This window comes from Argiope bruennichi, chromosome 10, assembly GCF_947563725.1.
Source record: "Argiope bruennichi chromosome 10, qqArgBrue1.1, whole genome shotgun sequence".
NCBI lineage: Eukaryota > Metazoa > Arthropoda > Arachnida > Araneae > Araneidae > Argiope > Argiope bruennichi.
Window position 1 is genome coordinate 8,920,356 of NC_079160.1, and position 24,948 is coordinate 8,945,303.

The 24,948-nt window shown below is 31.3% G+C and overlaps 1 protein-coding gene across 3 annotated transcripts in view; it reads left to right on the plus strand.

Moving 5' to 3' along the window:
• LOC129988207 (rho GTPase-activating protein 44-like) overlaps positions 1-24,948 on the plus strand; it is a 105,416-nt gene that overhangs the window by 72,057 nt on the left and 8,411 nt on the right. For 2 of the 3 annotated variants that reach the window (XM_056096371.1, XM_056096370.1), the window contains exons 2-14: positions 2,820-2,967; positions 6,970-7,046; positions 7,124-7,235; positions 9,952-10,028; positions 11,175-11,298; positions 12,033-12,183; positions 13,463-13,590; positions 16,664-16,711; positions 16,789-16,852; positions 18,081-18,162; positions 19,306-19,386; positions 19,988-20,113; positions 22,450-22,529. In XM_056096371.1, coding sequence (XP_055952346.1) covers positions 2,820-2,967; positions 6,970-7,046; positions 7,124-7,235; positions 9,952-10,028; positions 11,175-11,298; positions 12,033-12,183; positions 13,463-13,590; positions 16,664-16,711; positions 16,789-16,852; positions 18,081-18,162; positions 19,306-19,386; positions 19,988-20,113; positions 22,450-22,529 — 1,298 coding nt within the window. The remainder of the gene's footprint in view (positions 1-2,819; positions 2,968-6,969; positions 7,047-7,123; positions 7,236-9,951; positions 10,029-11,174; positions 11,299-12,032; positions 12,184-13,462; positions 13,591-16,663; positions 16,712-16,788; positions 16,853-18,080; positions 18,163-19,305; positions 19,387-19,987; positions 20,114-22,449; positions 22,530-24,948) is intronic. The other variant, XM_056096372.1, reaches the window with a different exon arrangement.

Here is a 24,948-nt window from a genome sequence, read left to right on the forward strand (position 1 = left end):
GTAATGCAATGAATTTTTTGCATCACATAAAAGTTTATAATTTTATACATTCTCTTATAAGAACAGAGTGGCCAGCCAACCGGGAAACGTCAGGAAATTCCGGAAGATCTGGAAAAATGAGGGAAAAGTCAATGAAATTAACTATAAAACTGGAAATATTTTTTATAAATCGGTAATTCTTATCGGACGATAATTCGCTAGTATTTTTTCATAAGTAGAATGAAACATCGTTGGCAACTAATGAAAATCAAACATTTACTAATTGTCTTAAACAGAGGTTATCCATGTTTCTAACCATGCGCCAGGTTGCGGAAGATTTATATTTACTATATTTCTAAGGATTCGAAATTTCGAGTATGTATTATCGTCAATGTTACATTTGGTAAGTTCCTACAATTCTAAAGAACAACTCTCATGCATCTAGCTTATAATGGATTCTGATTCAAATGGTGCTGGCCGTTTTGTGTCGATTAAACAAGTTTATTATTCGCCTTTCTTTTATGTTCTATATACTTATTTTTAAAAATTTTATTTAGTTGCTACATTTTTTGTTTGCATTATTTATGATATTTTGCAATGATATAATGAGATAATTTGATGATTTTAAAATTCGTTAATTCATAGTTTTCAGATCGAATCGGAATTGAAGTTAGGTTTAGCATTAGTCAAAACAGTTTAGGTACTGTAAAATTGTTTAAATTAACGTTTGAATGGAAAAGAAAGATTAACCAGCATATCTAATTTATTGCATATACGTAATAAAGTATTTTCCCCAAAAGTTTTTGTTTGATTTTTTTAGAACGTCAAATTATCTACATAATTAGCAAAAATGGTTTTTCGTACTGTGGGAAAGGCAGCCTAACTAAAGCCCAACTCCTATATAATTCCGAAACAATTTATTCTAATTAAATATTTTACTATAATTATTTTATTCGTCTTCTCACAAATTTATTTGTTGAATGATGCTAATATATTGAATATTGCTTATGTTTCTAGAAAGTGTTTTTCTTTGTTTTAAGTTATGAATACGGATTTACTAAATTATTCATATGGACAACATGAAATGGATGTTATTGCTAATATTTTCTTTTAACGATTTTATTTTGTGTTCGTTTAAAATTCCCCATACATTCAACAAAATGCTCTGTTTTTTAAAAATAATATTAAACACAGGAAAATTAATTTGTTTGATATATTTTACAAGTACACATTTCTATTGTAAATTTCTTTTAAAAAAAATTTTTTTAATAGGACGGCATTTTTCTTATACATTTTGATGTATATGAAATTGTTTGCCACAAAAATGCACAAAATCCATTCATACTATCTTTTTTGAAATTTATACCTTTCTGTTATTATGCAATTATGCTTATTATGCAAGCAACATTTTTCTTTTTATGCAATGAAGGAAAAAAAATAATTGATGACCAATTTTCGACTTTTTTTCTGGTTTAAGTATTCAGCCGGCATTCGAGCGATATTTTTGTTATAGTTGGTGAGCTAAAAGTCAATGCGATTCTGATACTATTGAAGAGTTTTTCTTATTTTGATACAGAAATTTCATTTTGTATTTGTAAATGAGTTTGTTTTTTGTTAGCGAAATTAGTTCATTCTGATTGGCGTATTGGTAAACAGTATGGATAGGAGAGACATCACTGGAAGGAAACAAATCATTTTATTCTTAAGCATTCCGCCAATGTGCATATATTTTTGTACCACATTTTTTTTGTGAGTAAATTTGACAAACAGTTACGAGATATGACTTGTTGGCCAAGATGGGTAGGTTTCTTCTAATGTTGGCTAGTATAGTGGCCAAAAAAGAGAAAGGGTTTTGAATAAGCGAAATTCCCCCCCCCCTAAACATTGCAGTGTATTTTGCATTGTTTTTAGTTAAAAGAACTTTTTAAATATTGTTAAGAACATATTGTGCAATAATTAAAGAAAATGAAATAAAGTGACTTCGTTCTGAGGATATTAAATGCAGTCGGAAAAAGCCAGGGAAATTTCTTTAAAATCTTGGGAAAAACAGGGAGATTCAAACAGCTGCAATGATTGCTTCCCTGAAGAAGTATTGGAAAAACTTGTAACGTTAAAAAAATTCGGCATCCAGATTTCGATGAGTCTCCGCATTTCAGATGAAAGACACATTTCATTATATTCTTTAATTTAATTTTTTATGATGTAAGATGTAATTTTTTTTGTTTGTTTTTACCTTTATTGTGTCGGAACTTAAAATGGTTTTAAACATTTTCAGTACTTAATTATTGATTAATCAATTAGTTGAATTAAAATTTTGTTCCATATACATGGCGCCATCTGGTAGTCAATTTTTAGAAATAATATAACAAGTTTCGTTAATATTTACTCTAAATAAACATAAATGATAGACCAAAAAGCAGAAAATAACTACAATAAAATATTTCATTTTTCGGTGTATTAATATAAGCTTGATTTTTGGAATTATGTCTCTATTTTAATGTAGAGCAATTCTAAAACGCAACTAATAGAATAAAAAAAAAAAAAATCGATGCGCTGTCTTTTCACTAAAATGTAGGAAAGACTCAAAGAGAACCAATTCTATATTTCATTTTTGCTAAAGGGCGTCATATTGTGGAAATATCCGAGAGAGTCCAGCAAAAACTGATTATCAAGATGTTTTTAAAATCAGTATGCGTTATAAATAGTAATAATTAGAAATGTTTCTAGCTGTTTGCTGCATTTTAAATTTTGTTAACACTTTTAAAAATAAATTCGCAGCTTTATCATTTGTAAATCCCAATTGTTACTGAGCGAAGCTGATTTTCTTTCTACTTCCACAGGGGCGAGAAGAGTGGCGTATTGACGGAGGAGTTGAATGCGGCCGAGAAACGGGTTGACCTCATCAAGGAGAGTTGCTACGCCACTGGAAAGAAACTTTCGGCATGCATGCAAAGATTCACTCCAGAGTCCTCAGACAGGAGAAATACGGTACGCAATCTTTTCTTTCTTTCTTTCTTTTTTTTTTTTTTTTTTTTTTTTTTTCCGTTTACTGCCCCGATATTTGGATGATTCCAAAAGACCTTTTCGGAGTTCTTTGAACACAATAACTCAAACAACCAACGTGCTAGAAAAATAAACTGTGGTATACAGTTCTATGCCCTGTATTGTAGATCCCTTTTAAAGTTTTGAACTAGATTCTGCTTGGGTGGTTGATTATCTGCCGATGTAATCGCAATCAAAAGTGCGAATACACAACGTTTGCAAACGCAAAACGAGATCTATTGTGGCGACGTATGAGAAAGTCACTCCTGCTGATCTGTGTCTTTCTATTATCAGGGTAATTCCCACAGCCAGACCACAGTTTGGTTGCCGTTAAAGATTGAAGCTGGCGTCCGCAGAGGCTGAAGACTGCCAGTAGCAGTACTAAAGTACGATATTGGAAAACCGATCGAAAAAATACAGGGAATTTAAAAATCATAAAACAGGGGAAAGGCAGGAAATTTTAAAATTTTCCTTAAAAACCGGGAAGTACATTTAATTTAAATTTCATTAGTATTTTTTCCCCTATCTAAACAAGGCCATTCTCTATAAAAACTGCAAGAATAAAAGATCATCGTCACAGCTTAAAAAAGTAAACTTCACTATTCGTGATTGTTAAAGAGTAGAGCTCTTCCCTTATCTTTTCACTTCCTTTTCTTCAGTATAGATCAGTCCATTTCTAAGATTGAGAAAAAATAATAATATCTGCATTGGAAAGTGACCTACCAGCTACTTGAATACCTAGTAGAGATATTGAAAAAACAGGGAGAGATAGACTTTTTAATCGAGGGAATTATTCTTGTGAAGAATGCTACAAATGAAATATATATATATTGCTACAAATTTGTAATGTTGCATCCCTGCATGGTTGTTTGCATCGTAGGAAAAACCGTTTTACGATCAACTCTATTGGAGCAGGCGCAGTGACCCCCGGGCTTGTTGACAATTTGGCATCTTGGCCACGAATTTGGCGACAAAATGAATAATACTAAAATCTTCAAGAATTTTAGCTATAGAGCCAATAGGAGCTGGGATATGTTTGATTGTTCGCGAACATTATCTTCCCTGCTCCAGAAACTATAACAGGCCAGCAGTCTAAGCCGAAAGTCGCTGAGAGGTGTAGAGTCGCATTGCGTGTCAACAGCGAATTAGTTGGATCAGTCCAGTGAAGCGCAAGCGATTGGTGAATTGAGCTGTGTCGAGTTCTGGTGTTTATTGTGGAAGCAGCATCTAGTCGTATGAGGAGTAACCAGTCGTGTAGTAATGAGTCGGTAGTTGGATACAGCTAAAGCGAAGAGACAGTGGGGAATTGCAGGCGTTTGGAGAGACCGTAGAGAGGTAGCTACGAAAAATCCCTTCTCCTGCTGAATTCTGTCTGACCGTTTTGTATGTCGTGGTTGTTGTTAGCTACTGATTACTACTTGTAGGCTATTATTTGTTCTAAATGTTCAGCTGTGTATTGCTTGTGTGCGTCTTTGCTTTGTATTTGTTATCTGTGTATTCGTGTCAATAAAGTCATCGTTTGTTACTACGGCCTGTTGATTGGGTTACACCTTGCACCCATTGCAAGCGAACCTATTGACTTTACGGACCTAGCGGAGCAATTTCTGTAATAATATATATATTTGAATTCATATCCAAAAATTCTGCTGTTTTAAAAGCTGTACCTTGCTTAAATCTACGTTTATTGATCAACAATGTCGTGAAAAGCACATGGTTGATTTACTTCAACTTGTTTATTCCAAAGTACAACTTTCTACTGCATGTTCAAAGCGTGCAAAGACCTAATTTGAAATTTTCCCGGAAAAAAAAGTGAATACAAAAATAGCTTGATTCATTTAATGAAGAAACTTGTTTAGAGGATTTCTGTTCTAATGTTTTTAATTTCTAATATTTGGAAAAATTTTATAATTTTTGGAAAATTGTAAAAATGATTCTTGTATTGTTACATAGTAATGAGGCTGTAAAAGTGAATTAAGAATCAACAAGGATATACTTGTAGAAAATCTGAAAGTATGTTCTTTAATTAGTCTAAGAACTGTGTATGATGCCATAAACGTTTATGGAGATGTCTTAAATGTTTAGATCTTGAGACTTGCTTCAGTGTGCATCGTTGAAATTTCAGATTATGTCATTTTAGATAAGCAGAAAAAGTTTAGGGGAAATAAGTCCAATAAAGCAAAATAGTTTTGATTTTGCAACGGATTAAATTGTTGCAAAAGAAAAAAAAAGAATGAAACTAATAATTGAAAAATCTCTCGAAGACGGAGAAATAATGCTCAAATATATAAATTGGCAAAAAAATAAATAAATAATAAATAAATAAATTTGCTTTACAGGTTTTTTTTTTTTTTTGGCTATCATTAATTAGTTTGTATAATGATATGCTTTATTTCACCCAAGATGTCTATGTGCGATTCTAAATTAGAGTGCATGAGGTAAATGATCAATATCTTTTTTTCCTTAACATATGAATTTTGTTTTGCTAAAATCTAGACTATAAATAAAGGGATTTTTTTTTCCCTGTATGTAAATTTGAACAGTCATTAAATATACTATAATATCAAGTAATGTCGAAATTTTAATTCACTGATACGAACATGACAGTGTACATTATCTGATTTGTGAAATTCTTTTAATAGACTGAGGGAAACAGTGGTTTATTATTATATTTATTACTAGCCGCCTTTGGCGACCAGCCGGTTCGCCAATCTTAATGCTCGTTAAAATTTTATCATTAAATATTTTATGCTTCAAATTTTGATAGTCATGTAATTCACTCATAATAATAAAAAGTCCTTCAGCCATAACATAATATGTATCTCTCTCATTTTCTGTTAGTTCCGGTAGAATTTATGCTTAAAATTAAAATGGAAATGACTAAACTGCAATTAATATAATAATAATTTTTACTGAAACAAAGCATTTTTTTTAATAATATGATTACTGATAATAGAGTCACTGAGCGTTTAAACTTTATGGGCACTAAAGAATATCTTTCTTAAGTTATGTAATATCTCAAGAATTTGTCTACAAAATTTTCTCAGATTCATCATGAACAGATCGATTCATTAACAATGTTTCATTTTAAATGCATCAAACTTTAAGAAAATAAAATGAATCGTTTAAAATAATCGGTCGAAATCAGGTTTAAAAAACTACTTAAAAAACGATGTACTTAAAACTATAAGCATATACAAAAATATATATAACATAATACAATTTACTTACAAAAGCATGTAACTAACCCAAAAATAATTTAAATCATCCGTTGATAACGGTTGTCATGGCAACAATCAGAATGCGCATGCGTGAATTTTCTTCGCCAGTTGGGGTAACGCTATGCAGATTATACATTTTTAATTTCCTTTATTCTGTGTTATTTTAATTCAAAAGTACTTCAGAATGAATCTGAAACATGGATTAATTAACAATGTTTAATTTTAAATGCATAAAACATTAAGAAAATAAACAGAATCGTTTGAAATAATCCGCCGAAAAATGTTAACCCTAGCCTCATGACTGTTGGAAGAAAAAAAAGATGTAAGCCTTACTCATTTGGCGGTGGGGGAAATGGAAGATTTTTTTGGCGGAAAAGTTGGCGGTGGGGAAAATGGAAGATTTTTTTGGCGGGAAAGTTAGTTTTTAATTAATAATTAAAATTCTAATTAAAATTTCAAAAAAAGGGACCCCAGGTGCACATTCCCGACCTCTAAGGTATATATGTACCAAATTTGATAGCTGTATGTCAAATGACCTGGCCTGTAGAGCGCCAACACACACACACACACACACACACATTGAGCTTTATTATAAGTATAGATTATAAATAGAGCATTTTCCAAAAAAATACCTAATTGCAACTTCAGTTCCCGGTTTCCAGTTTTCATTCCAAAGTCATGTTTTTGTCGAAATTTTTTAAATAAATCCCGATTCTTTTTTCTCTTTCAGAAGAAGATTCCAGAAGCTGCACTTGCTCAGTGCATGGAAGAATGGGGTCTGTCTCTTGGTGAAAATTCCATTCTGGGGTAAGTAACCTTACTTCTTCTGGCGTGTTTTTGTGTCCATTTCGTCAGAATCATGCAAGGTCATTTCTTCATTTCAGATTGACTCTGGTGGATTACGCTCGGATTCAGGAGACGCTGGCCAATGACCTGCTCGGCTACAAACTTCAGGTGGAGGAAAATGTGGTCGATCCACTGCAGAGCATTCTCAATGTAGGCCTGCTTCAATCAAGATATTGACCTTTAATCATAATTTGATGAATTTTGATCAGTGTTTTTGATCAGATTTGAATATAGTTTGAAAAGAATATAAGAAATAAGAAAAAATTTCAGCAAAGAAGTTTAAATTTGTTTTCATATGACGTCTACGGAGCATTTCTTTCGCCATACTTGGAATCTCTAGGATTCCCTATCGGTTGAAAAGATATACGTGGCAAGATTTATTAAAAAGAAGTTTACATACGGTACACACAAAAGAAATAATAAATAAATATAAATAACTACATATAATACTATGATGAAAAAGGGAGTGTTCATTGGGGAGTATAAATTGAGGAATTCTGTTGAAATTAATATTTCCTGGAGAAGGGCTTCATTGAGGTACGAGACAAAAATTTATTCAGGGCTTGGATCTGGGGAGATCAGTTTCTCATTGTCTTGCAGAAACCCCGCAAGATTTCTAATTTTGACCTTGGACATCTTGTGTCCCATAACGTTGATCCACCAGATTCGTTCGAGGTCGTGAGTGGGTTTGTTATGTGGTGAGAGAGCAGCTAGTGGCATAATGAAGGGGATCACCTACTTCACCGCGGTCACAGTGATCCGATCGTTTAATATAGAATCGCTTGAAGTACGAAGGGAAAAGGCCATGGTCAGGTGTAAAATTAATATGTAGCCTGTTCCAGGATGATGGGATAAAGGAGACTTTGGAAATAAGTTGGTAAATGCTTCTGCAAGTTGAACCATTTTCCTATTTTTCTTGTCATCGCTGTAAGCTCAATTTATTATAATATACCTTTAATATGACTTCTCTGAGCTACTGTATGCTAAAAAAAAGTTGCGTCACAAATGGATATAATAAAATCTTTGTTTACTTGAAATCCCAATTACATTGGCCCCGCCTTTGAATATTTTAATGCTTCATTCGGATCCAGTCTTTTTTGACTGCAAGAGTATTCAAATAAGCTTTTTTGCGCATCATTTTATAGCATTCATACACAAAGTGTGCCGTATTGTGGCAGTGTACGAGAAAATCGAGGACACAAGACACCTGTTGTTCTATGTCCTTCGGTGATCATGATAAATAGAGAAGAATAGGTTTTAAGACTATTGAAATTGGCTTCTGACTAACTGATTTGATTCCTTGGGAGAATGCGTTTATTTTATTAACTACAAGGTTATTATTGGAGATGAAAATATCTCTTCTTAATAAAAATAGAATTAACTAAATTGATAGGCCCTTGCAAAAATATGTCTTCAAAGTCAAATCACAGCGTAGTGCGATGAAGTAGAAACGTATTGAATATTACACTCGAAATGTCACTCATTAATATATATATATATATAATATGAAAATGTAAAATATTCTTTAAGATATTATGGTACAGAAAATGCTACTATCGTCTATTTATACTTTTATTTTTAATTAAAGTGATAATATCAGTTGTAAGAAGCGATTTTTTTCTCATAACTTCTGGAAGAAATAGTTAAAATGCAATATATAAAACAATCTGTTTCTGAAAACCACCAAAAGCTCATTTTATTTATAAGTCATCAACAATATTTGAAAAGAACAATACAACATTTAACGATACATTGTGAATGGCATTTTGGAGCGAAATAAGTAAAAAATTTTAAAGTGTCGGTGATATTTTCAGTCAATCGGAATGAAAATGTAAGGTTGAAATAGCCTTTTCTGTAAACGGAGATGCACTTTCTAATAAATAAGAAAATGGACCATTAAATCATCACGAAATCTTCCTTATGCTTCGCGACATTTTTGAGCAAAACGTCATTTGAATTCCATTTATGAATTTTCACCTTTTTTTTTTATATACCGGATAAATAATGAATCAGATGATTTCTCTCAGATGTAATATCATTCGTTCTGGGTTTAAAATATTACTTGTTGATCACGAGTAAACATATTGCGTATTTATATCAGGAGGTTGTGCTTTTGGCAAAATGAAGCAGATCCCTTGGAAAGCGGTGAGTTAATATTACGATTAGTTTACACATATTAGAGAGAAAGAGAACTTAGAGAATTTTTTCAGTTTCTGAAATGCTATGCTTCCAACTATAGGATTATATTGTATCTTTGAAGCCTTACTTCGAAATCCATTACTCCGATCAATAATACATTAAAAACTTCTCTTTTAACCGCATATAATTTTTACCATATTCGAAACTTTTGCGTGTGTGTTTTAAACTCTCTTATTGTTCATTTCTTGATATCTCTCGAATCAAGGACTTCAAACCTCAGATCTTTGACCAAAACAGTTGTAAACTACAACCAATAATACTAAAGCACAATTTCTCCTAAGTAGCTGTAGTAGAATTTCGAAAAATTGCTTTTTTTACCCCTCCCCGATCTATCTAAGTGAACAACTAAGCCAGTAAAAATCCTGACAATCTGGGTGCACCAATCTTTGCAGTGCACCTCGCTCTTTGCAGAAAAACAACCTCTACAGACTGAGAACGGTTTCAGTGATTGAAAATAACGGATAAGCTACTGAACTTTGTCATTACTTCCAAAAAGAAATCCCAATACGTGTCAAACTGCTTGTTGTAAAAACACCAGTATAAAGGTGGTTCACTTTATGAAAATTATCACATTTTTTATATACAAAATAGGCGAATATATAATTTTATTTATAGATAATTAAGTTGTTGTCTTCTTTTATGATGAAATTGATTCTATTTTCTTCAGGTTGACATCGAAAAAATCCTCAAATATCGGAAGCAACTCTTCAAACTAAACTCTGAGATGGAAACTGCCAGAACGAGGTATTTCTTCTGTTTTGATATATATAACTTGAAAACGGACTTGTTTATTGTCTTAAAAAAAAAAAAAAAATAGGGCTGAATTTTGAAGATTCTAAACACAATTGAAGAAATACTTAAATTGTATAGAAATAGTTTTTAAAATGATATTGTTTTGAGTATGTAAAAAAGTAGACATTTTTAAAATTTTGTTTTTTTTTTTTTTTTGTTTTAGCCTTTTATTATTATTATTATTATATTACGGAATCTTGAAATTATTTTTTGTCATATCCATTACCAAGTGGTGCCACATGTATGAAATCAATCAATTAATTAATGATTCGATTTTGGAAATGTTAAAATAGTATATTATCATTCAGAATGCTAGAATGTACAAAATTTAAAATCTTGGTGATCAGGAAATAAGAGAAAAATCGAACAAGAAACAAGTGGAACTAAGTAAAAGTATGTAACCATGATTGACCGACGAACACATATTATTCAAATCGATCCAATAATTATCCAGATACAACTTTCATTCTTGTAAAAACAGGGGCCTGTGGTGGTCTGGAACCGGAGGGTTTCATGTTCGAGACTCGTTTCTTCCGAAGAATCGTCGGAACCGGGTCGGGTACACGTTTAAACCGTCGTTGAAAGCATCCTCCCGCTGGTTTGGTGCAGAAGCTTGGAGAGCGGAGTGCAGATCAGGTGTCATCCTTGTCATCTGACTGCTTTTCAAAATGACGAGGTCCGTCTTAAAATAACCCTAGTGTTTGCTTTGAAACGGCTAACTGAATTCAACTTTACTGTCTCTGGTTGCAAACTCAGTTTGCATGTCTCAGGTGCTTGGGTCCCACTCAGGAACACATGATGCGTAATTAAGTTCAAAACATAGTGCATTTCTTTAAAGAAGCGTCAGGTAAGAATTGCATTCTGCTTCCTCTCAGCATTTTGTCTCGCCGTGAAAAAGATTTAGAAAAGTGAACGCTTCAGCTATTTCCTCTAAAGAGTCCTTTATGCATCGCGATACATTGCGAGTTTTTTTCTCTGTCCCATGTAACGAACTCACCGTTGCAGTGGCGAAAATTCATAACTAGGCAACTCATAATTTCAATTTTATTCAAAAGAGATTTCCCTTCATGAAAACCCGTGCATTTGTTCTTTCCATAGGTACCAGAGCGCCCAGCGGAGCAGCCAAACGGCGTCGGGCAACGGAGCTGCGACGGCCGCAGCCAAAGCACAGCTGCTGAAAGAGGAAACAGAAGATATTGTCAGCAGGGTGGACCAGTGCAGGGTAAGATTTCAGTGACTGAATTCCACTTTCAGAGCCGTTGTGAGTTGAATAAATGCTTTCCATATTTTATATAATGTTCTGGGTGATTCAAAATTTTAAGGATGTTAGAAAGAGTTTTTTACAGTAGGTCATGAAATCGCAAATACAAAATGCAGCCGCTCTTTGTTAGTGAATAGAGTATAGGATGTGCATAAGGTGTTTATGATAGCATAACATGAATAACATATGAAGCGTGCATCCTTATTTAGATTCTCTGAAGACTTGTTCCATGTTACAGATATGTAAGGTAACATGGAAGTCAGTTTTATGATAGCATAACGTGAACAACATACGAAACGTGTATCCTTGTTTAGATACTCCGAGGGCTGTTGTTCCATGTTACAGATATGTAATTGTTGTAATTCATGTAGCTGGCGTGCCTGGTTGTTCTTTTATCTAATTCAATATCAAAAAGAACCATACATCCCCCCCCACCACACACACACACTCCCTTTGCGTTTCCTTTTTATTCTAAATGTTTCTTGTTCCTGCATGCCCAAACTGATTTTAAAGGTAACTAAAGACTTTAAATCAGCCTACAATTATGAGTATGGAAAGGTCGTAGATTTGCGTGTTAGTTAAGTGTTCTAGAAGGTTTCATCCACTATATCAATTTTATTTTTTATAATATGATTTGTTTCGTTGGTTATAACCATTGATATACTTTAAAAGAGAATGATGTATTTTCCTTCTAGGATTCTTTGACAGCCGAAATGTTCAATTTGATCAGCCGCGAGCCCGAGATGTCCCAGTTGTTCGTAAAGCTGTGCCAACTACAGCTGGAATACCACAGGAAAGCTTTCCACTTGTTGGAATCGGCTTTGCCGGAGCTGGAAGCTCAAATTAGTAAGTTTGCCCACTGACTGCATTTTATCAAAAGTTTCCACTCTCCCCTTTTTTTATAACATTATTTAATTAGAATCGATTTTAGTATTTATTTTTCGAATATTCTTTTAATGTTTTATAGTATTGTTTTGTTAGATTCCATTTTAGGGGATAAGCAGAAATGAACTATTAACAAATCGGCCTCTTATATTTCAAACATATTCATCTTTGCATATAGCTTGTTGGACTTGATATCTAAAAGAAATGCAGGAAAAGATGACTTGTCAAATCTGGAAATGCCAAATTTATATGTGCGGAAATAAAACGATGTCGAAGAACTTTTTAGTTAAAAAACAATAATTTAGAGCTGAACTTTTATGGGCATTAAAACTTTTTGCGTTATATTCGTCTTTTAATGCATTTAATGATTTATCGGAAATATTTTCACATGTATACACTGAAAGTGAAATAGCTATATAATATATAATAATATTATAATTATGGATTATATTATAATATAATAATAATATTATAATTTGTTGATTCATTGTTTTTAGATAGAATCGCGATTGAGATTTGGGTTAGCATTCATGCTATTAGTTAAAATAATAGTCCTTTTTTTTCATATTAATTAAAAACCATGTCAATAAAAAAGTTTATGTTCAAATTTGCCATTCGTATTTAATCGAAATCTTTACAAATAATTTAAATCATTTATTTTCTTTCTAGTTGCTTTTTAAATTTTTAGTTATATTTTGTACTAATTTTTGATAATTTAATAATTTATGAAGGGAAAAAAATTACCTTTTGGCAATTTGTACAAATCGTTTGTTGCAATTTTTTGAGAAACTAATTGTAAAAATTGTTTGCTGCAGTTCTTATATTCATCTTAATTCAAAAGTAAACAACATACGGTCATGGTACAGTGTTCACTATGGTATTTTATATAAAAGCTCTTGAAGTTACAAATATTATGTGTGTACTTGAAAAATGCATTTGTTTTCTTGCCTATGATGCTTACACCAAGGAATACTTTACCAAGATAAAATTAAACTTGTAAAGATTTCCAATTTATGTAGAAGATTCCTATCAATGCTCCACTCTTTCTCTTTTACGATTTTGTATTAATCTCAGTGTTTGTACTAAAGAATTTCTATTTTTGAGCTACCTAATGTAGACGTATTTGGCTGAAAATTGTTTCCCCAAATTATTTTTCCCCTTGTGTTTCTCTGCTGAACAACACACGTTGGTTCAAACAAAATTTCTCCGAGTAAGGAATTGATCTTTTTTTCTGTTGCAGGGTGTTGCGCATATCAGCCCGTTTTTGGAATCCCATTGGAGGAGCACCTGAAGGTCACAAAGAGGGAGATCGCCATCGTCATAGAAACCTGTGTATGCTGGCTTCTCGAGTCTGCCATGGAGGAAGAGGTAACATCCGTTTTGCGTTCCTTCCCATACAGAGCATTGCAGCCATCGTCCTGCTGATACACTTTTTTTGGGATTATGGTTGTTTGTCTACGATCAGTTGTAACTTAAAAAATGCAATAAAGTGTAGTCATGAAACAAATGTCGGATGAAATCCGTCAGAGGTCTGACTGTGCCTGGTTTGTGATGGCCATCTATCTAAAACGCAGCTGGAAAGTTGTATGAATTTGGTATGCAGGATGATATGCTTTACGGAAGAATGTAGCTGAGAAGCACGTGAAGATCATAGAACAATCCTGTCACATCTCTAACCGTTGGCGGATAAAATGAAAATCAGTGAGAGGGAATTCGAGCTGGGAAATTTTGTGGCAAATCTGCATGCAAAGTAATCGCATATTTTGAAAAACTAGAGAAAATTTGAAATGTCGATTTGCCATTTTGAGAAGTGTATAGTACTCTGAGGCCTCGTTCCGACGACACGTATGCGTCTTAAGACAGGCCCATTTTGCCTTTTTTCCCCTAACTTGGAATTTTCTGGGATACTTTGTTTATTTTACCAACAATTTGCGTGAAGCTCCTGATCGACGTCCGCCTGGCGGAAATGGTTCTATAATGGCTCAGATGGCAGATTTACGACCATATCCGTAAAAGCAGCAGGCCGTCGGAATGGGGCTTAAAGAGTGGAGGGAGGTCGAAATGTGAGTTCACAGACACTTGCGATGAAATTGGAATTTCATAATGTAAAGAATCACCCTCTACCGTTTCACACAAGTACATGATTTACAAAACTGAGACTTTTAACTGCGGACAATATGTTTCCTCTGGATGATAGAACGAAATATTTTAAGAACAGCATTTCCTGAAAATAATACTGTGGTCAGATAAGCCACTTTTCACTTTGGATTTTAAATTTACACAATGGGCATTAATCCGCGCATCGAAATCCATCCAAAAATTTTCGCTTCGAACGCAATTCAACTTAAATCTTTGGTTTAGAGTGGTCTCTTAATGAGTCAACTTATATTGCAGGGCCAATTTCTTGTTATTTGGTATTCCTGGAAAATCGGTTATTTGACACATATCCCCATTCTAACGAGCGAGAATCATTTTCCATTAAAATGGGTATATTCTTCAATGGCAGTTCGGGGCTTCTTGAATGAGCAATATTTGCGGCGGATTAATTGCAGAGGTTAATTCCTTGACCACCTAAACCGCCAGGTCTTATGTCAGTGGATTTCCTGAAGCAAGAAGTGCACACAGGGGAAGTAACCAATTTAAGAGATCTGAACAGCCGCCTTGATTGGGAGGGGAGGGGGGGGGGACAATGGCAAAACTTTGGGACGAGTTTGTCTTCATGACTGCTCAGTTTCAATTCTGGTGCGGGCAAGCACGTTTCAATTGTGAGAGAGGGCAACTAACCGATTCGGAAGGATGTGTAGCAGCAGCTATAAATTGGATGCAATCTACAAAATGCATACGCTCTGCTTTTGTTTCCATCGCATTTGTAACCTAATAAAAACGCTATTTTTGTTATTCGGATTTAATGATTTCTGGAAGAGCAGGCTGAAGGTCGGCAGATAGGGTTTTCCATTCATCCCAATTTCAGTGATGCATTACTAACGAATGGCTTCTGAATTAGAGCACTGATATGATTCCACATGTATATCAAGAGCAGTATTTACAGTGTTCAATATTCAAGATCTTGCGGCACTTCGATTTTGCAATTCATCAAAGTTTTGGTGTTTGTAGTCTGCCTTTAGATCCATGTATTCTGATGAAAACAGTGTTATCTTACGACTTTTCCTCTAAAAGATATGCTTATTTTATGTATAGGTCTGTCAAAAGCTTGTCAAATTTAGAATTTTCCCGATTCATTATGTTTTTATTTTATCTACTTTTCCTTACAAATGGTTAAAAAAAGTTCTTGTATAGTCTTGACATCGTAATTGCTAGTTTATAAAAGTAAATTTAAGTCATTAATCTGCTTAAGGAAGGAAATTGAAGCTATACTCAAAATGTATCATAAGAATGCAAGAAATACTAGTGAATAAAAAAACATTTTAGCCAGACTATTTGCCATGATTTTGCGGGTGTTCATGCTTTGTCTTATTCTTGCAAAACGATGAACCTTCTATCAAAGTATAAATAAAATTCATCTGCTTATAATTCTCATAAAATTATTTAATAATTACGCTTTTTTCATTCTATTTTTGCCTATTGTAGTTTAAAAGTAACGAGTTATTATTATGTGCTTGCATGTATGGTGATGCTTCTCCGCCATATTCCAATTGTCGGTTTTGGATGCAACGATTTAAGATTGGTGATTCCGATGTCAATGGCAAAAAGCGGCCTGGAGAACCAAAAAAAAAATTTGAAGACAATCAATTGCATCTTTTTGAACGAAAATGGGAAATAGTTGTAGAAAATGATGAAAAATATTTTGAGTGATATATATTCTACCAATTTTGCTCAAAATGCATTTTTTAAAGTGAAAAAATGATCAAAATACATGCAAGCACCTAATATTATCTCAGCTGAGCTTTATAACTGTTTAGCTTTTATTACCCTGTAGAATGCATTATCGTTATAGTTTATTTGCGATGTTTTGGAACATCTGGGAATGCTGTATGGTTTTTATTTCGAATTTTAACATTTATGAAAGAATTAATTTTAGTTCAATTCAAAAATATTGTAATTAGATGCACGAACCGCACACTGGCTAGACAATTAAGCAATTTTTATACGTTTGTCTGTATATTTTGTTTCATAAAATTTCATGTTTTTCATTTTTAAAAATCTCCAATTATTTCTTTTAAACATATTTTAATTATATCTGAGGACCCATTGTTAAAAGTTTTTAAAAATTTCTTAATGCCTTTCGGCTAATGTAATTAAGTTAGTAATTTTATCTCATTATAAACTTCCTTAAACTAAAAACAATGAAAATCTTCCAGGGGTTCTATTAGTTTTTATAATGCAAATGTGCCTCTTCCCTTCATTCTATTATAAATATTTCTGGTAGGTATTAAAGCAGTGAAACTTTTTAAATGATCTCTTGCTTTGTTTTTTTTCGCAGGGTCTGTTCAGGATTGGCGGCAGCATGATTAAAATCAAGAAAATGAAGGTGAGAATTCACTCCGAGTCAGTTCCTTTCTGGGCGTGTCTTGTGCATAATGCTTAAAAGTGTCATTTCTGTTTCAGAGTGCGTTTGATGCTGGCTTCCACCACCTGATTGAAGAGGAAAGGGACCCACACAATGTCGCCGGTAAGACCTTTCCTGATGCTATTTCTGACTCTTGGTGACAATATGCTATTTTAATACATTCAGAGCTACATTAACAGTCAATCGATTCATTTAATTTTCATTCCATATGTATGATTTCCGCTTGGCAGTGAAATTGAGAAAAACTTGTTTGCAAAGTTCTGTAAACTATATATATATATATATATATATATATATATATATATATATATATATATATATATATATATATAATACTAAGGTATGTGGCCCAGAAATTGAGATTATTACTAATTGTTGAATGGCAACAGTTACATATAAACCAAACATCATATGAATTTCAGACTGCTTTTTTCATTGAATATTGTTACAGCTGTACTTAAGATTAATGTACGGTTTCTCTCCAAGCACATTAAAGTCGTGTCAATTGTCCAAAAAAAATCTCTCTAAAAATCTGCAATCCTGGGTGTATACAAGAAATTCTAAGAAACGGCTTTTAAAGTTGCAATAAAAAATTGTCATGTTTATATTGGCACAAAATCGCACAATTTTTTTTTCAATTTCGTCGCTTTTATATTAAACTGAAATCTGGTTGTAATCGCTATGATACACATATGTTCCAAAACAATTATCTTATAAAATGTAGTGTTTATATTAAGACTGAAAAAAAAGTAAATTTTTAATGATAAAATTTTCGTACTATTTTTCATTTAACTTTAATAATATTTTTAATTCAATTTGATACACTTCAGAAACAATTTTTTTATGTTATTCAGACTCTTCATCAAAACATTCAACAGGCTTTTGCCAATTATTCAATCCGTAGTAGGATCTTCATTTCCGCTTTTGTACTTCGTTATTTATATGCTTTGTAAATTGCAGTAAACTGTTTTAATTGAATTCATGTATTTTAGTCATATTAAATAACTTGGTGAAATGTTATTTTTTAAAGAAATATATACTATAATAATAATTTAATAGCCTAATAAGTTAAAAATCTGGGCGAATAAATGGGTCGCCAAAGGCAGCTAGTATTATATTACAATGTATAGGAAATTTAGTACTAAACACAAAAAATAATTCATAATACTTTTTAGCAAACTAAAAAAATGTGTGCTATTTCTTCAAAGTTCTAAAATGTTAGCTGGCAGGTGATGTTGCAGTTTCTGAAGTAAATTGCTTTTACTCTTTTTCATGAATTTATTTGTATCTTTAGTTTGCGTTAAGAAAACTATATCTGTTCTTTTTGCAGGTATATTGAAGTTGTATTTGAGGTCCTTGCCAGAACCTCTTCTCACCTATCAACTGTATGACCAATGGATGGAGGCAGCTATGTAATTATTTCTTTTGCCTAATGTCATGTTTTTGAGGGAGGAGCTTTCAGTTACTGAGAATCTTATATCAGAGAGGAAAACATATCATTGATTTTGTAAAGAAAATAATTTAAAAAACCTATTTAAAAGGGAACAAAAAAACCCAAAAGTTTACAGTCTAAACTGCACTTTTCTTGAAAAATTATTGCTAGCACTATTAATAAATTCACATGCTAATAAATTTGAAACAAAAATTTAAGTTCTTCAGTTTATGCCTTATATTAAAAGCTCTGCCTCTTTTGACAAATATTTGTTTTACAAACTAATGTTTTGCAGTAATATGTAAAACAGTAGTTGTTTTATAAACTAACATTTACAAAGTAACCAAAAAGACAGTTATTTATTTAGCTTATTTGATTCCAACTTTATCATTTAAATTTTTTGTTAACATAATGTTAAAGAAATTCGAATTTCTTTTGAATCATTCGAAATCGGAATTACAATCTGCAAAATAGTATTTTTTTTATCTGTATTATTTTTATCATTTAAATAACATTTTATATCTACAAAGAATGCGTTTGTGCTTTCTGGCATAAAATCCATCTTTGGCTAAGGAGTGTCATATTATCATTTCATAGTATTTATATGAATTTATAGTAAAATCAAAGCATGGATCACTGTTTTATGCATAAAACTATAAGCATATTAGATATTATGAAGCAAATCTGCTAGAATGTGTAAAATAATTGCTGGTGCGTAAATATCAGAAACCAATTTTTTTTGTCATATAATGTGCACTATTGCATAGAATTATTTCGTGCCTATCAGATTGCCATTAGAAATTTACATGGGAGTATCTATAAACAAGTTAAATTTTGCAATTATTGCACTTAATGTTTTGGATACTATTTACTTATTAAAACCGCTGTTTTTTTAAAAATAATTTTAATCAATTTATTTATTATATATTGATTATTAAAACTGAAATATCAAAATGGGTCTTTAATTATTTAGCTTAATAACTGCCGATTTTTCTCTTTACACTCATTATATATATATATATATATATATATATATATATATATATAATATTTAGATTATTAGAGGAATTGACATTTTTTTTTATTGTGAAGCTGTAGAGATAACTGTTTTCTTTCTCTCTAGGGAACCGGACCATGATGCACGGCTGAGGGCTTTGTGGAGTGTCGTAAACTCTCTTCCTGAAACTCATTTGAGAAATCTTAGGTACCACTCCGTCTTTGAAATTTTATACTGTCTTTATCTCAATGTGTAACAACAGAAAAGAAAAGTGAAATTTGAGCTATTTCTATACATTTTGCTCACAAATACTCTGCAGACTTCCTCATTTTTAATAGAAATTGAAAACTACATTTTATTTTCATATTATTTTTGTCTTAATTGCTTTGTTTATCATACTATAATTAAGGCATTTTTCATACTTGTATGTTTGTGGTGACAGTACATACACTATCTTAATATTTTCAAAACTTAATTACCAATGAATTTAATTATTTTTGATTGGTGGTGAGTGGCACCTTCTGATGAGGAATTTGAGGAAAATTAATTTTAAAATACCAAATTAATTTTTAATTGTAATAGTAAAAGTAAAGAGCAATTGCTGAATTGGAAATATACCATTGCTTACACAGTTTACTAAAAATACTTTTGATAGAATTTAAAGTTGCATTTGTTTCTAAAAGAGAAGAAAAATACTTTATTTGAACTTTATAAAATACCATTGAGTTCAACTGTAAATACTGTTTGTTGATTTTCTGTGGACTGTATGTGATTTTGGTTGCAAATTGATGAACTGTGTTAATTTCAGGTACTTGATAAAGTTCCTGGCCAGATTGTGCCAAAATTCTGAAGTGAACAAGATGTCCGTTCAGAATGTTGCCATTGTGATCGGGCCCAACCTCATCTGGCCACCGGTGGATGACAGCGCACTCGGGTGAGATTCCCAATGTCTTTTCATTTGCAATGTCGAATGTCTAATGCTTTCAGTTGTGGGGGAGGGAAGGTGGAATCACCCAGCTTTATTCTGTAGTCGATCATCGTATATAAAAACTAAAAATGCCATTTAAAAAATGATTCATACCAAAAGATGATGTACCTAAAGTATTCGTAAGGGATTGTCTACATATTTAAAATTGCTCAAACTTTAGAATTTCTTATGATAATACCTTATTTTGATGCCATGTATAGATTCCCTATGGAAAAATTACCCAGAACATAAATTTTGCTTAATATACCATGATTAAATTGAGACATATGTAACATTTTTTGTTAAGAAGTCGTTTCCATATTTAGATATGCTAGATTTAAATATTCTTTAGATGTTGGTGAGTTTTATTATTATTATTATTACACTTTGAAAGCATTTGTAAAGTTATAGTTTGCAGCATTTGTAAAGTATAGATCGCCTGCTCCTTTATACATGGCAAAATATTTACAGTAAAAATTTCTAGGAGAAGTTTGATTCTCTTCTTCAACAAAATATCAAGAGCATTAAAAGTTTTGTTTTGGAATCCTCATTAGGCTCAAAGCATCAAAATGGAAAGTCTTGTTATATGAATGAAAGAAATAAAACTCAGCATAATTTTATAATTTTAAAAAGTTGTTAATTTGAGTGTTAAAATTAATATCTTATTGATTGAGAGAAAGAAAACATAACTGCTTTCAATTCTTTTTTTTTTTTGCACTTTATTCCTACATTTCTTTATCACAGGGTGCCTAGTGTCATAAAAAGTGCTTAAATTTGAAAACCACTTTCAAGCACCTTAAAATAATTTAGGGAAAAGGTCATTGAAAAGTGTTTAATTTTCTCAACAAGTGCGAAGAAAGCTTTTTGTTTTGTTTTTCCTTTTTACTGAATAATAAATCAAAAGCATGCTCGTAAATGTTTATTTAACAGATGTTTCAAGAAAGAAAACCAACAAAAAGAAAAAACAAATTCAAAAAAGGAATAAAGGGTTTGAATGCATATTAAGATAACGAATGCTTAAAGATCCCTTTTTTTTCCACTTTCTCTTTCTTGAACAATGTTCATTGATGTTTATTGAAACATTGGAATAGTTATCCAAAAAGGCCAGTATCAAATACTGTACTATATTTGTTGCGATTCGAAAAACATTCCAGTTTTTAGTGTTTTAGAGGTTTAAGAATCTATTTATGTTTATTAAGTATATGATTAACCCTTAATGTGTTATTAAAGAATATATAGATTGGTCCAGTCAACGGAAAATAAGAATTCAGCAGGATGAATTTGATGTACCAAAGAAATATATCGAACATAAGAAAAGCTGTTTAACATAGGGAAACAGCAATAACATAACAATCATCTTTAAAAACTATAAAGTGGATTCAATATAAGAGAAAACACAGTGAATCCTTTTTATAGTGCTTTACACATTTTATCATTATTCTCATTAATATGTCGTTTTAGAGCAATCTCTTAAACAACATATTAAAGGGATATTACTATATAATATTGAATTGTAATTTATTTGGTATGTAGATTCTTTCTTTAAAATCTTGTACAATGAGATTTTAATTTGAAGCCATAAATTTTTCAGTCAACGCAATTTCTTTCTTGGGGTTTTTAAATCCCCACACCATTTGAAAATTATTGTTTGTATTATCTCGCCAAACTTTAATTTTTACTTGGAAAAAAACCTGCTATATCTCGTACTTAACATTTTTTAAAGAAATAAAAAGTTTTTCCAAACTTTTAATTTTCATTGTTTAGATTCTATCATTTTTAACAATTTTTTTTTTTATAACTCTTATTGGAATTTTTTTTTCTCAGTGAAATTTGTTTTTACATATAAAGGTTTGTTCTGATTGACAGAGCAACCAAGTGAGGAGCATGACAGTTAGGAAGTTATTTTTTGGGTATTAGAGAGAGGTCCAATCAGAATTTATTTTTCAAAATTTTAATGAAAAATAAAAGCAGAATTTCAATTTTGCTTCACCATAACAACCAAGCATATTACTATTCGAACAATTTTTTCCCCACTTTCAGTATTTTTATGAAAGTTTCCCCTAGCAGGTTTCCTGTAAGTTTGAAATAAAACCTTTCTTTAGTAATAGACGTTAAAATTGCACCTTTGAAATTTACTCTTTTAATCGTCTATGATATTTTTAACTGTGATTAATGAAATATGATATTGAATGATTTGCGTCTTTTTTATGTATTTTTTATGTTCTATTTCATATTGATTTATTTTTTTAAGTAAATGTCGGCTTATATTTTGAAAGCCTTTTTTCTTTCTCTCTCTCTTATAGTATGAACATGACTGCTACAAATTTGCACAGCTCCATTGTGGACACTCTGATAACTTATGCGGATTGGTTTTTCCCTGGAGGTAAATTTTGTTTTTGCTTTTCAACGATTTTTTGAAATTGCATTGATTTAGATCCTTGTATTCTACTTCTTAAAAAATTTTATTCAGAATCATTTGCAAAAAGGAAAAAAAAAAGAGACATTTAGTGGAAGTTTATTTATTCTGATCATGCATAATCCTGCAGTAATTGCATACATTTTGATAATTATGAAGTGTGCAGTATCAGTAAATAATGTAATCAGTTATCTAGCAATAGTTTGAAAGTAATTGCTAAAATGTGAATTGATGAAAAATGGGAGTTTTAAATCTGTTTTTCGTTCTTTGAATTTTTAAAGGTCATGTTATAAGTTGTATAAAGAATCATTATTTTTAAAAAAATTATTATTGTAATTATAGATAAAATATCAAAGTAGTTAACTTGGCATCAGGAAAAAATTAATTTATTTTTTTTTAAATTCATATGTAGAAATTGAGCTTTTCTATACAAAATATTTTAAAAGATAAGGAAATATGCGATTTAAAATTTTTATAATATAATGCAATTAATTTGATCTATATTATAACAATAAAAAACAGAGTTGCAAAAAAAATGCTTTTTAGATGTATTTAAATTATGGAAAAACTTTCACAATTGCTAAATTAATGTCATTGAAAAGATAAAATTTGAAATAATATATATATAATATGCAAGTTTGGAAATTTTGGTGGGGAAACGCTAAAGTTTAGGTTAAAAGAAGTTTTTCGAAATTTATCAACTGCACATTTCTTTTCTTTAAATTAAGATTATACCGAATTTGGTAGTTGTAGATTCAACGCTTTCTTGTAAGACATTTACAGTTAGGTCCGAAGATAAACAGTGCTCTTATTTATTATTATATTATTAGTAGAAATGTGATTGAAGTTGAATTTTTATTATGATTATACAGTGCGCTTAAAATTAAACTGGCAGCACTTAGAGACGGGTAACTCTGGTCCTACTCAGTGGATTTGAAGGAAATTTCAAATATGTTTTATGTAAATCATGCAGCTGAAGTTTGCATGAGAAAAAAAATAGTTTGAAATTTTTTTTAACATCTAGTACTTTTGGAAGTGAAAAGAATGATAATGGTTCAAAAATCAAAGAAAAACAAAGTTTTATTTATTTACTGTATATCTTTACCTTCTCAGTTAATATTTTAATGACAGCCTACCACCATGTTGTCGACAGCCACTAGCAACATATTATGTTACATGTTCTTGATAAACGCCTTCTTTAAAAAAACCTCACAGCCAAAATTGGCAAGAAATCAGATCTGGTGACCTTGCTGTCTGAATGAGTTTACTTTCTATTTTATTCATCTGACTTGCAAAATATTTCGCTCTTCCCATTAGCTTCATATAAAATTATCATTAAGAATAGTGTTATATATTATTTTTCACGCAGGTATTTAACTTTTGCTGAATCCAGTTTGATATATTACATCTGCCTTTGAAATTTGCAGCAATTTTTTTTAAAAAAAATAATATAGACTTTTGTGCTTTATCCTTACAATATTGTCAATTAGTTGATCTTCTGAAGCATGTGCAATGGCTGATTCGAATCTAACAAAACCGCAACAAAAATTCGAAATAAGAAAATTTGGGTTTACAAATGAATATAGTAACAGAAAATGGCAATTTAATGTTGAAAACAGAAGTAAAAGTTTATTCTTAACATTTAAAAATTTTTAAAAAAACTTAATTTAATAAACCTATTTTTTTAATGTAAATTCAATAAAAAGTAAGCAATTCTCATGAACAACACTTTGAATACAGAATCTACATAAAAAAAGCTTCAAAATAAATACCACAGTTCATGTCTAATGAGGTGAAAGAATTTTTACATAAAGCTACAAGATTTTTTATTTGAATTGAACAAATTATACAGCAATATATAAATGGCTTTCATTGAATGAAGGACCTTAGCCCTTTTATTTACCGAATTATTTGCCATCAGTTTTTCAAATTTATTTTTGAATCATTAGTTAAGTTATGGTACAGAATAAATCCAGGGAAAAAAACTTTTTCAATTAATTAAAATAATTTAGTTAATTAAATTAATAATAAAATATTTTTAATATTATTTCTTAGATTATATCTATTACTTTCTATTGGAAAAACGTTTTTCGTTTTCTTTAAAATATTGCTAGAAAAAGTAGTCATATTGTGAAGATATCAATTGGATTTAAAAAGTACTTTAAAGTACTGTCAGTAAATAAAGGGTTAAAATGTCTTTCACTTAAAAACAAATCAGATATAATTACTTGCGACATTTTCGATGAAGAATTGAAAGCGAAAAGTTTGTGGACACGAAATGCAACATGATTACTTACACCAACACGTTTCCGAAATGAGCTGAATTTCTTATTAATTCCCTATTATTTGCGCTTTTCTGAATAGTTGGGAGAAAGAGAACCGGCAT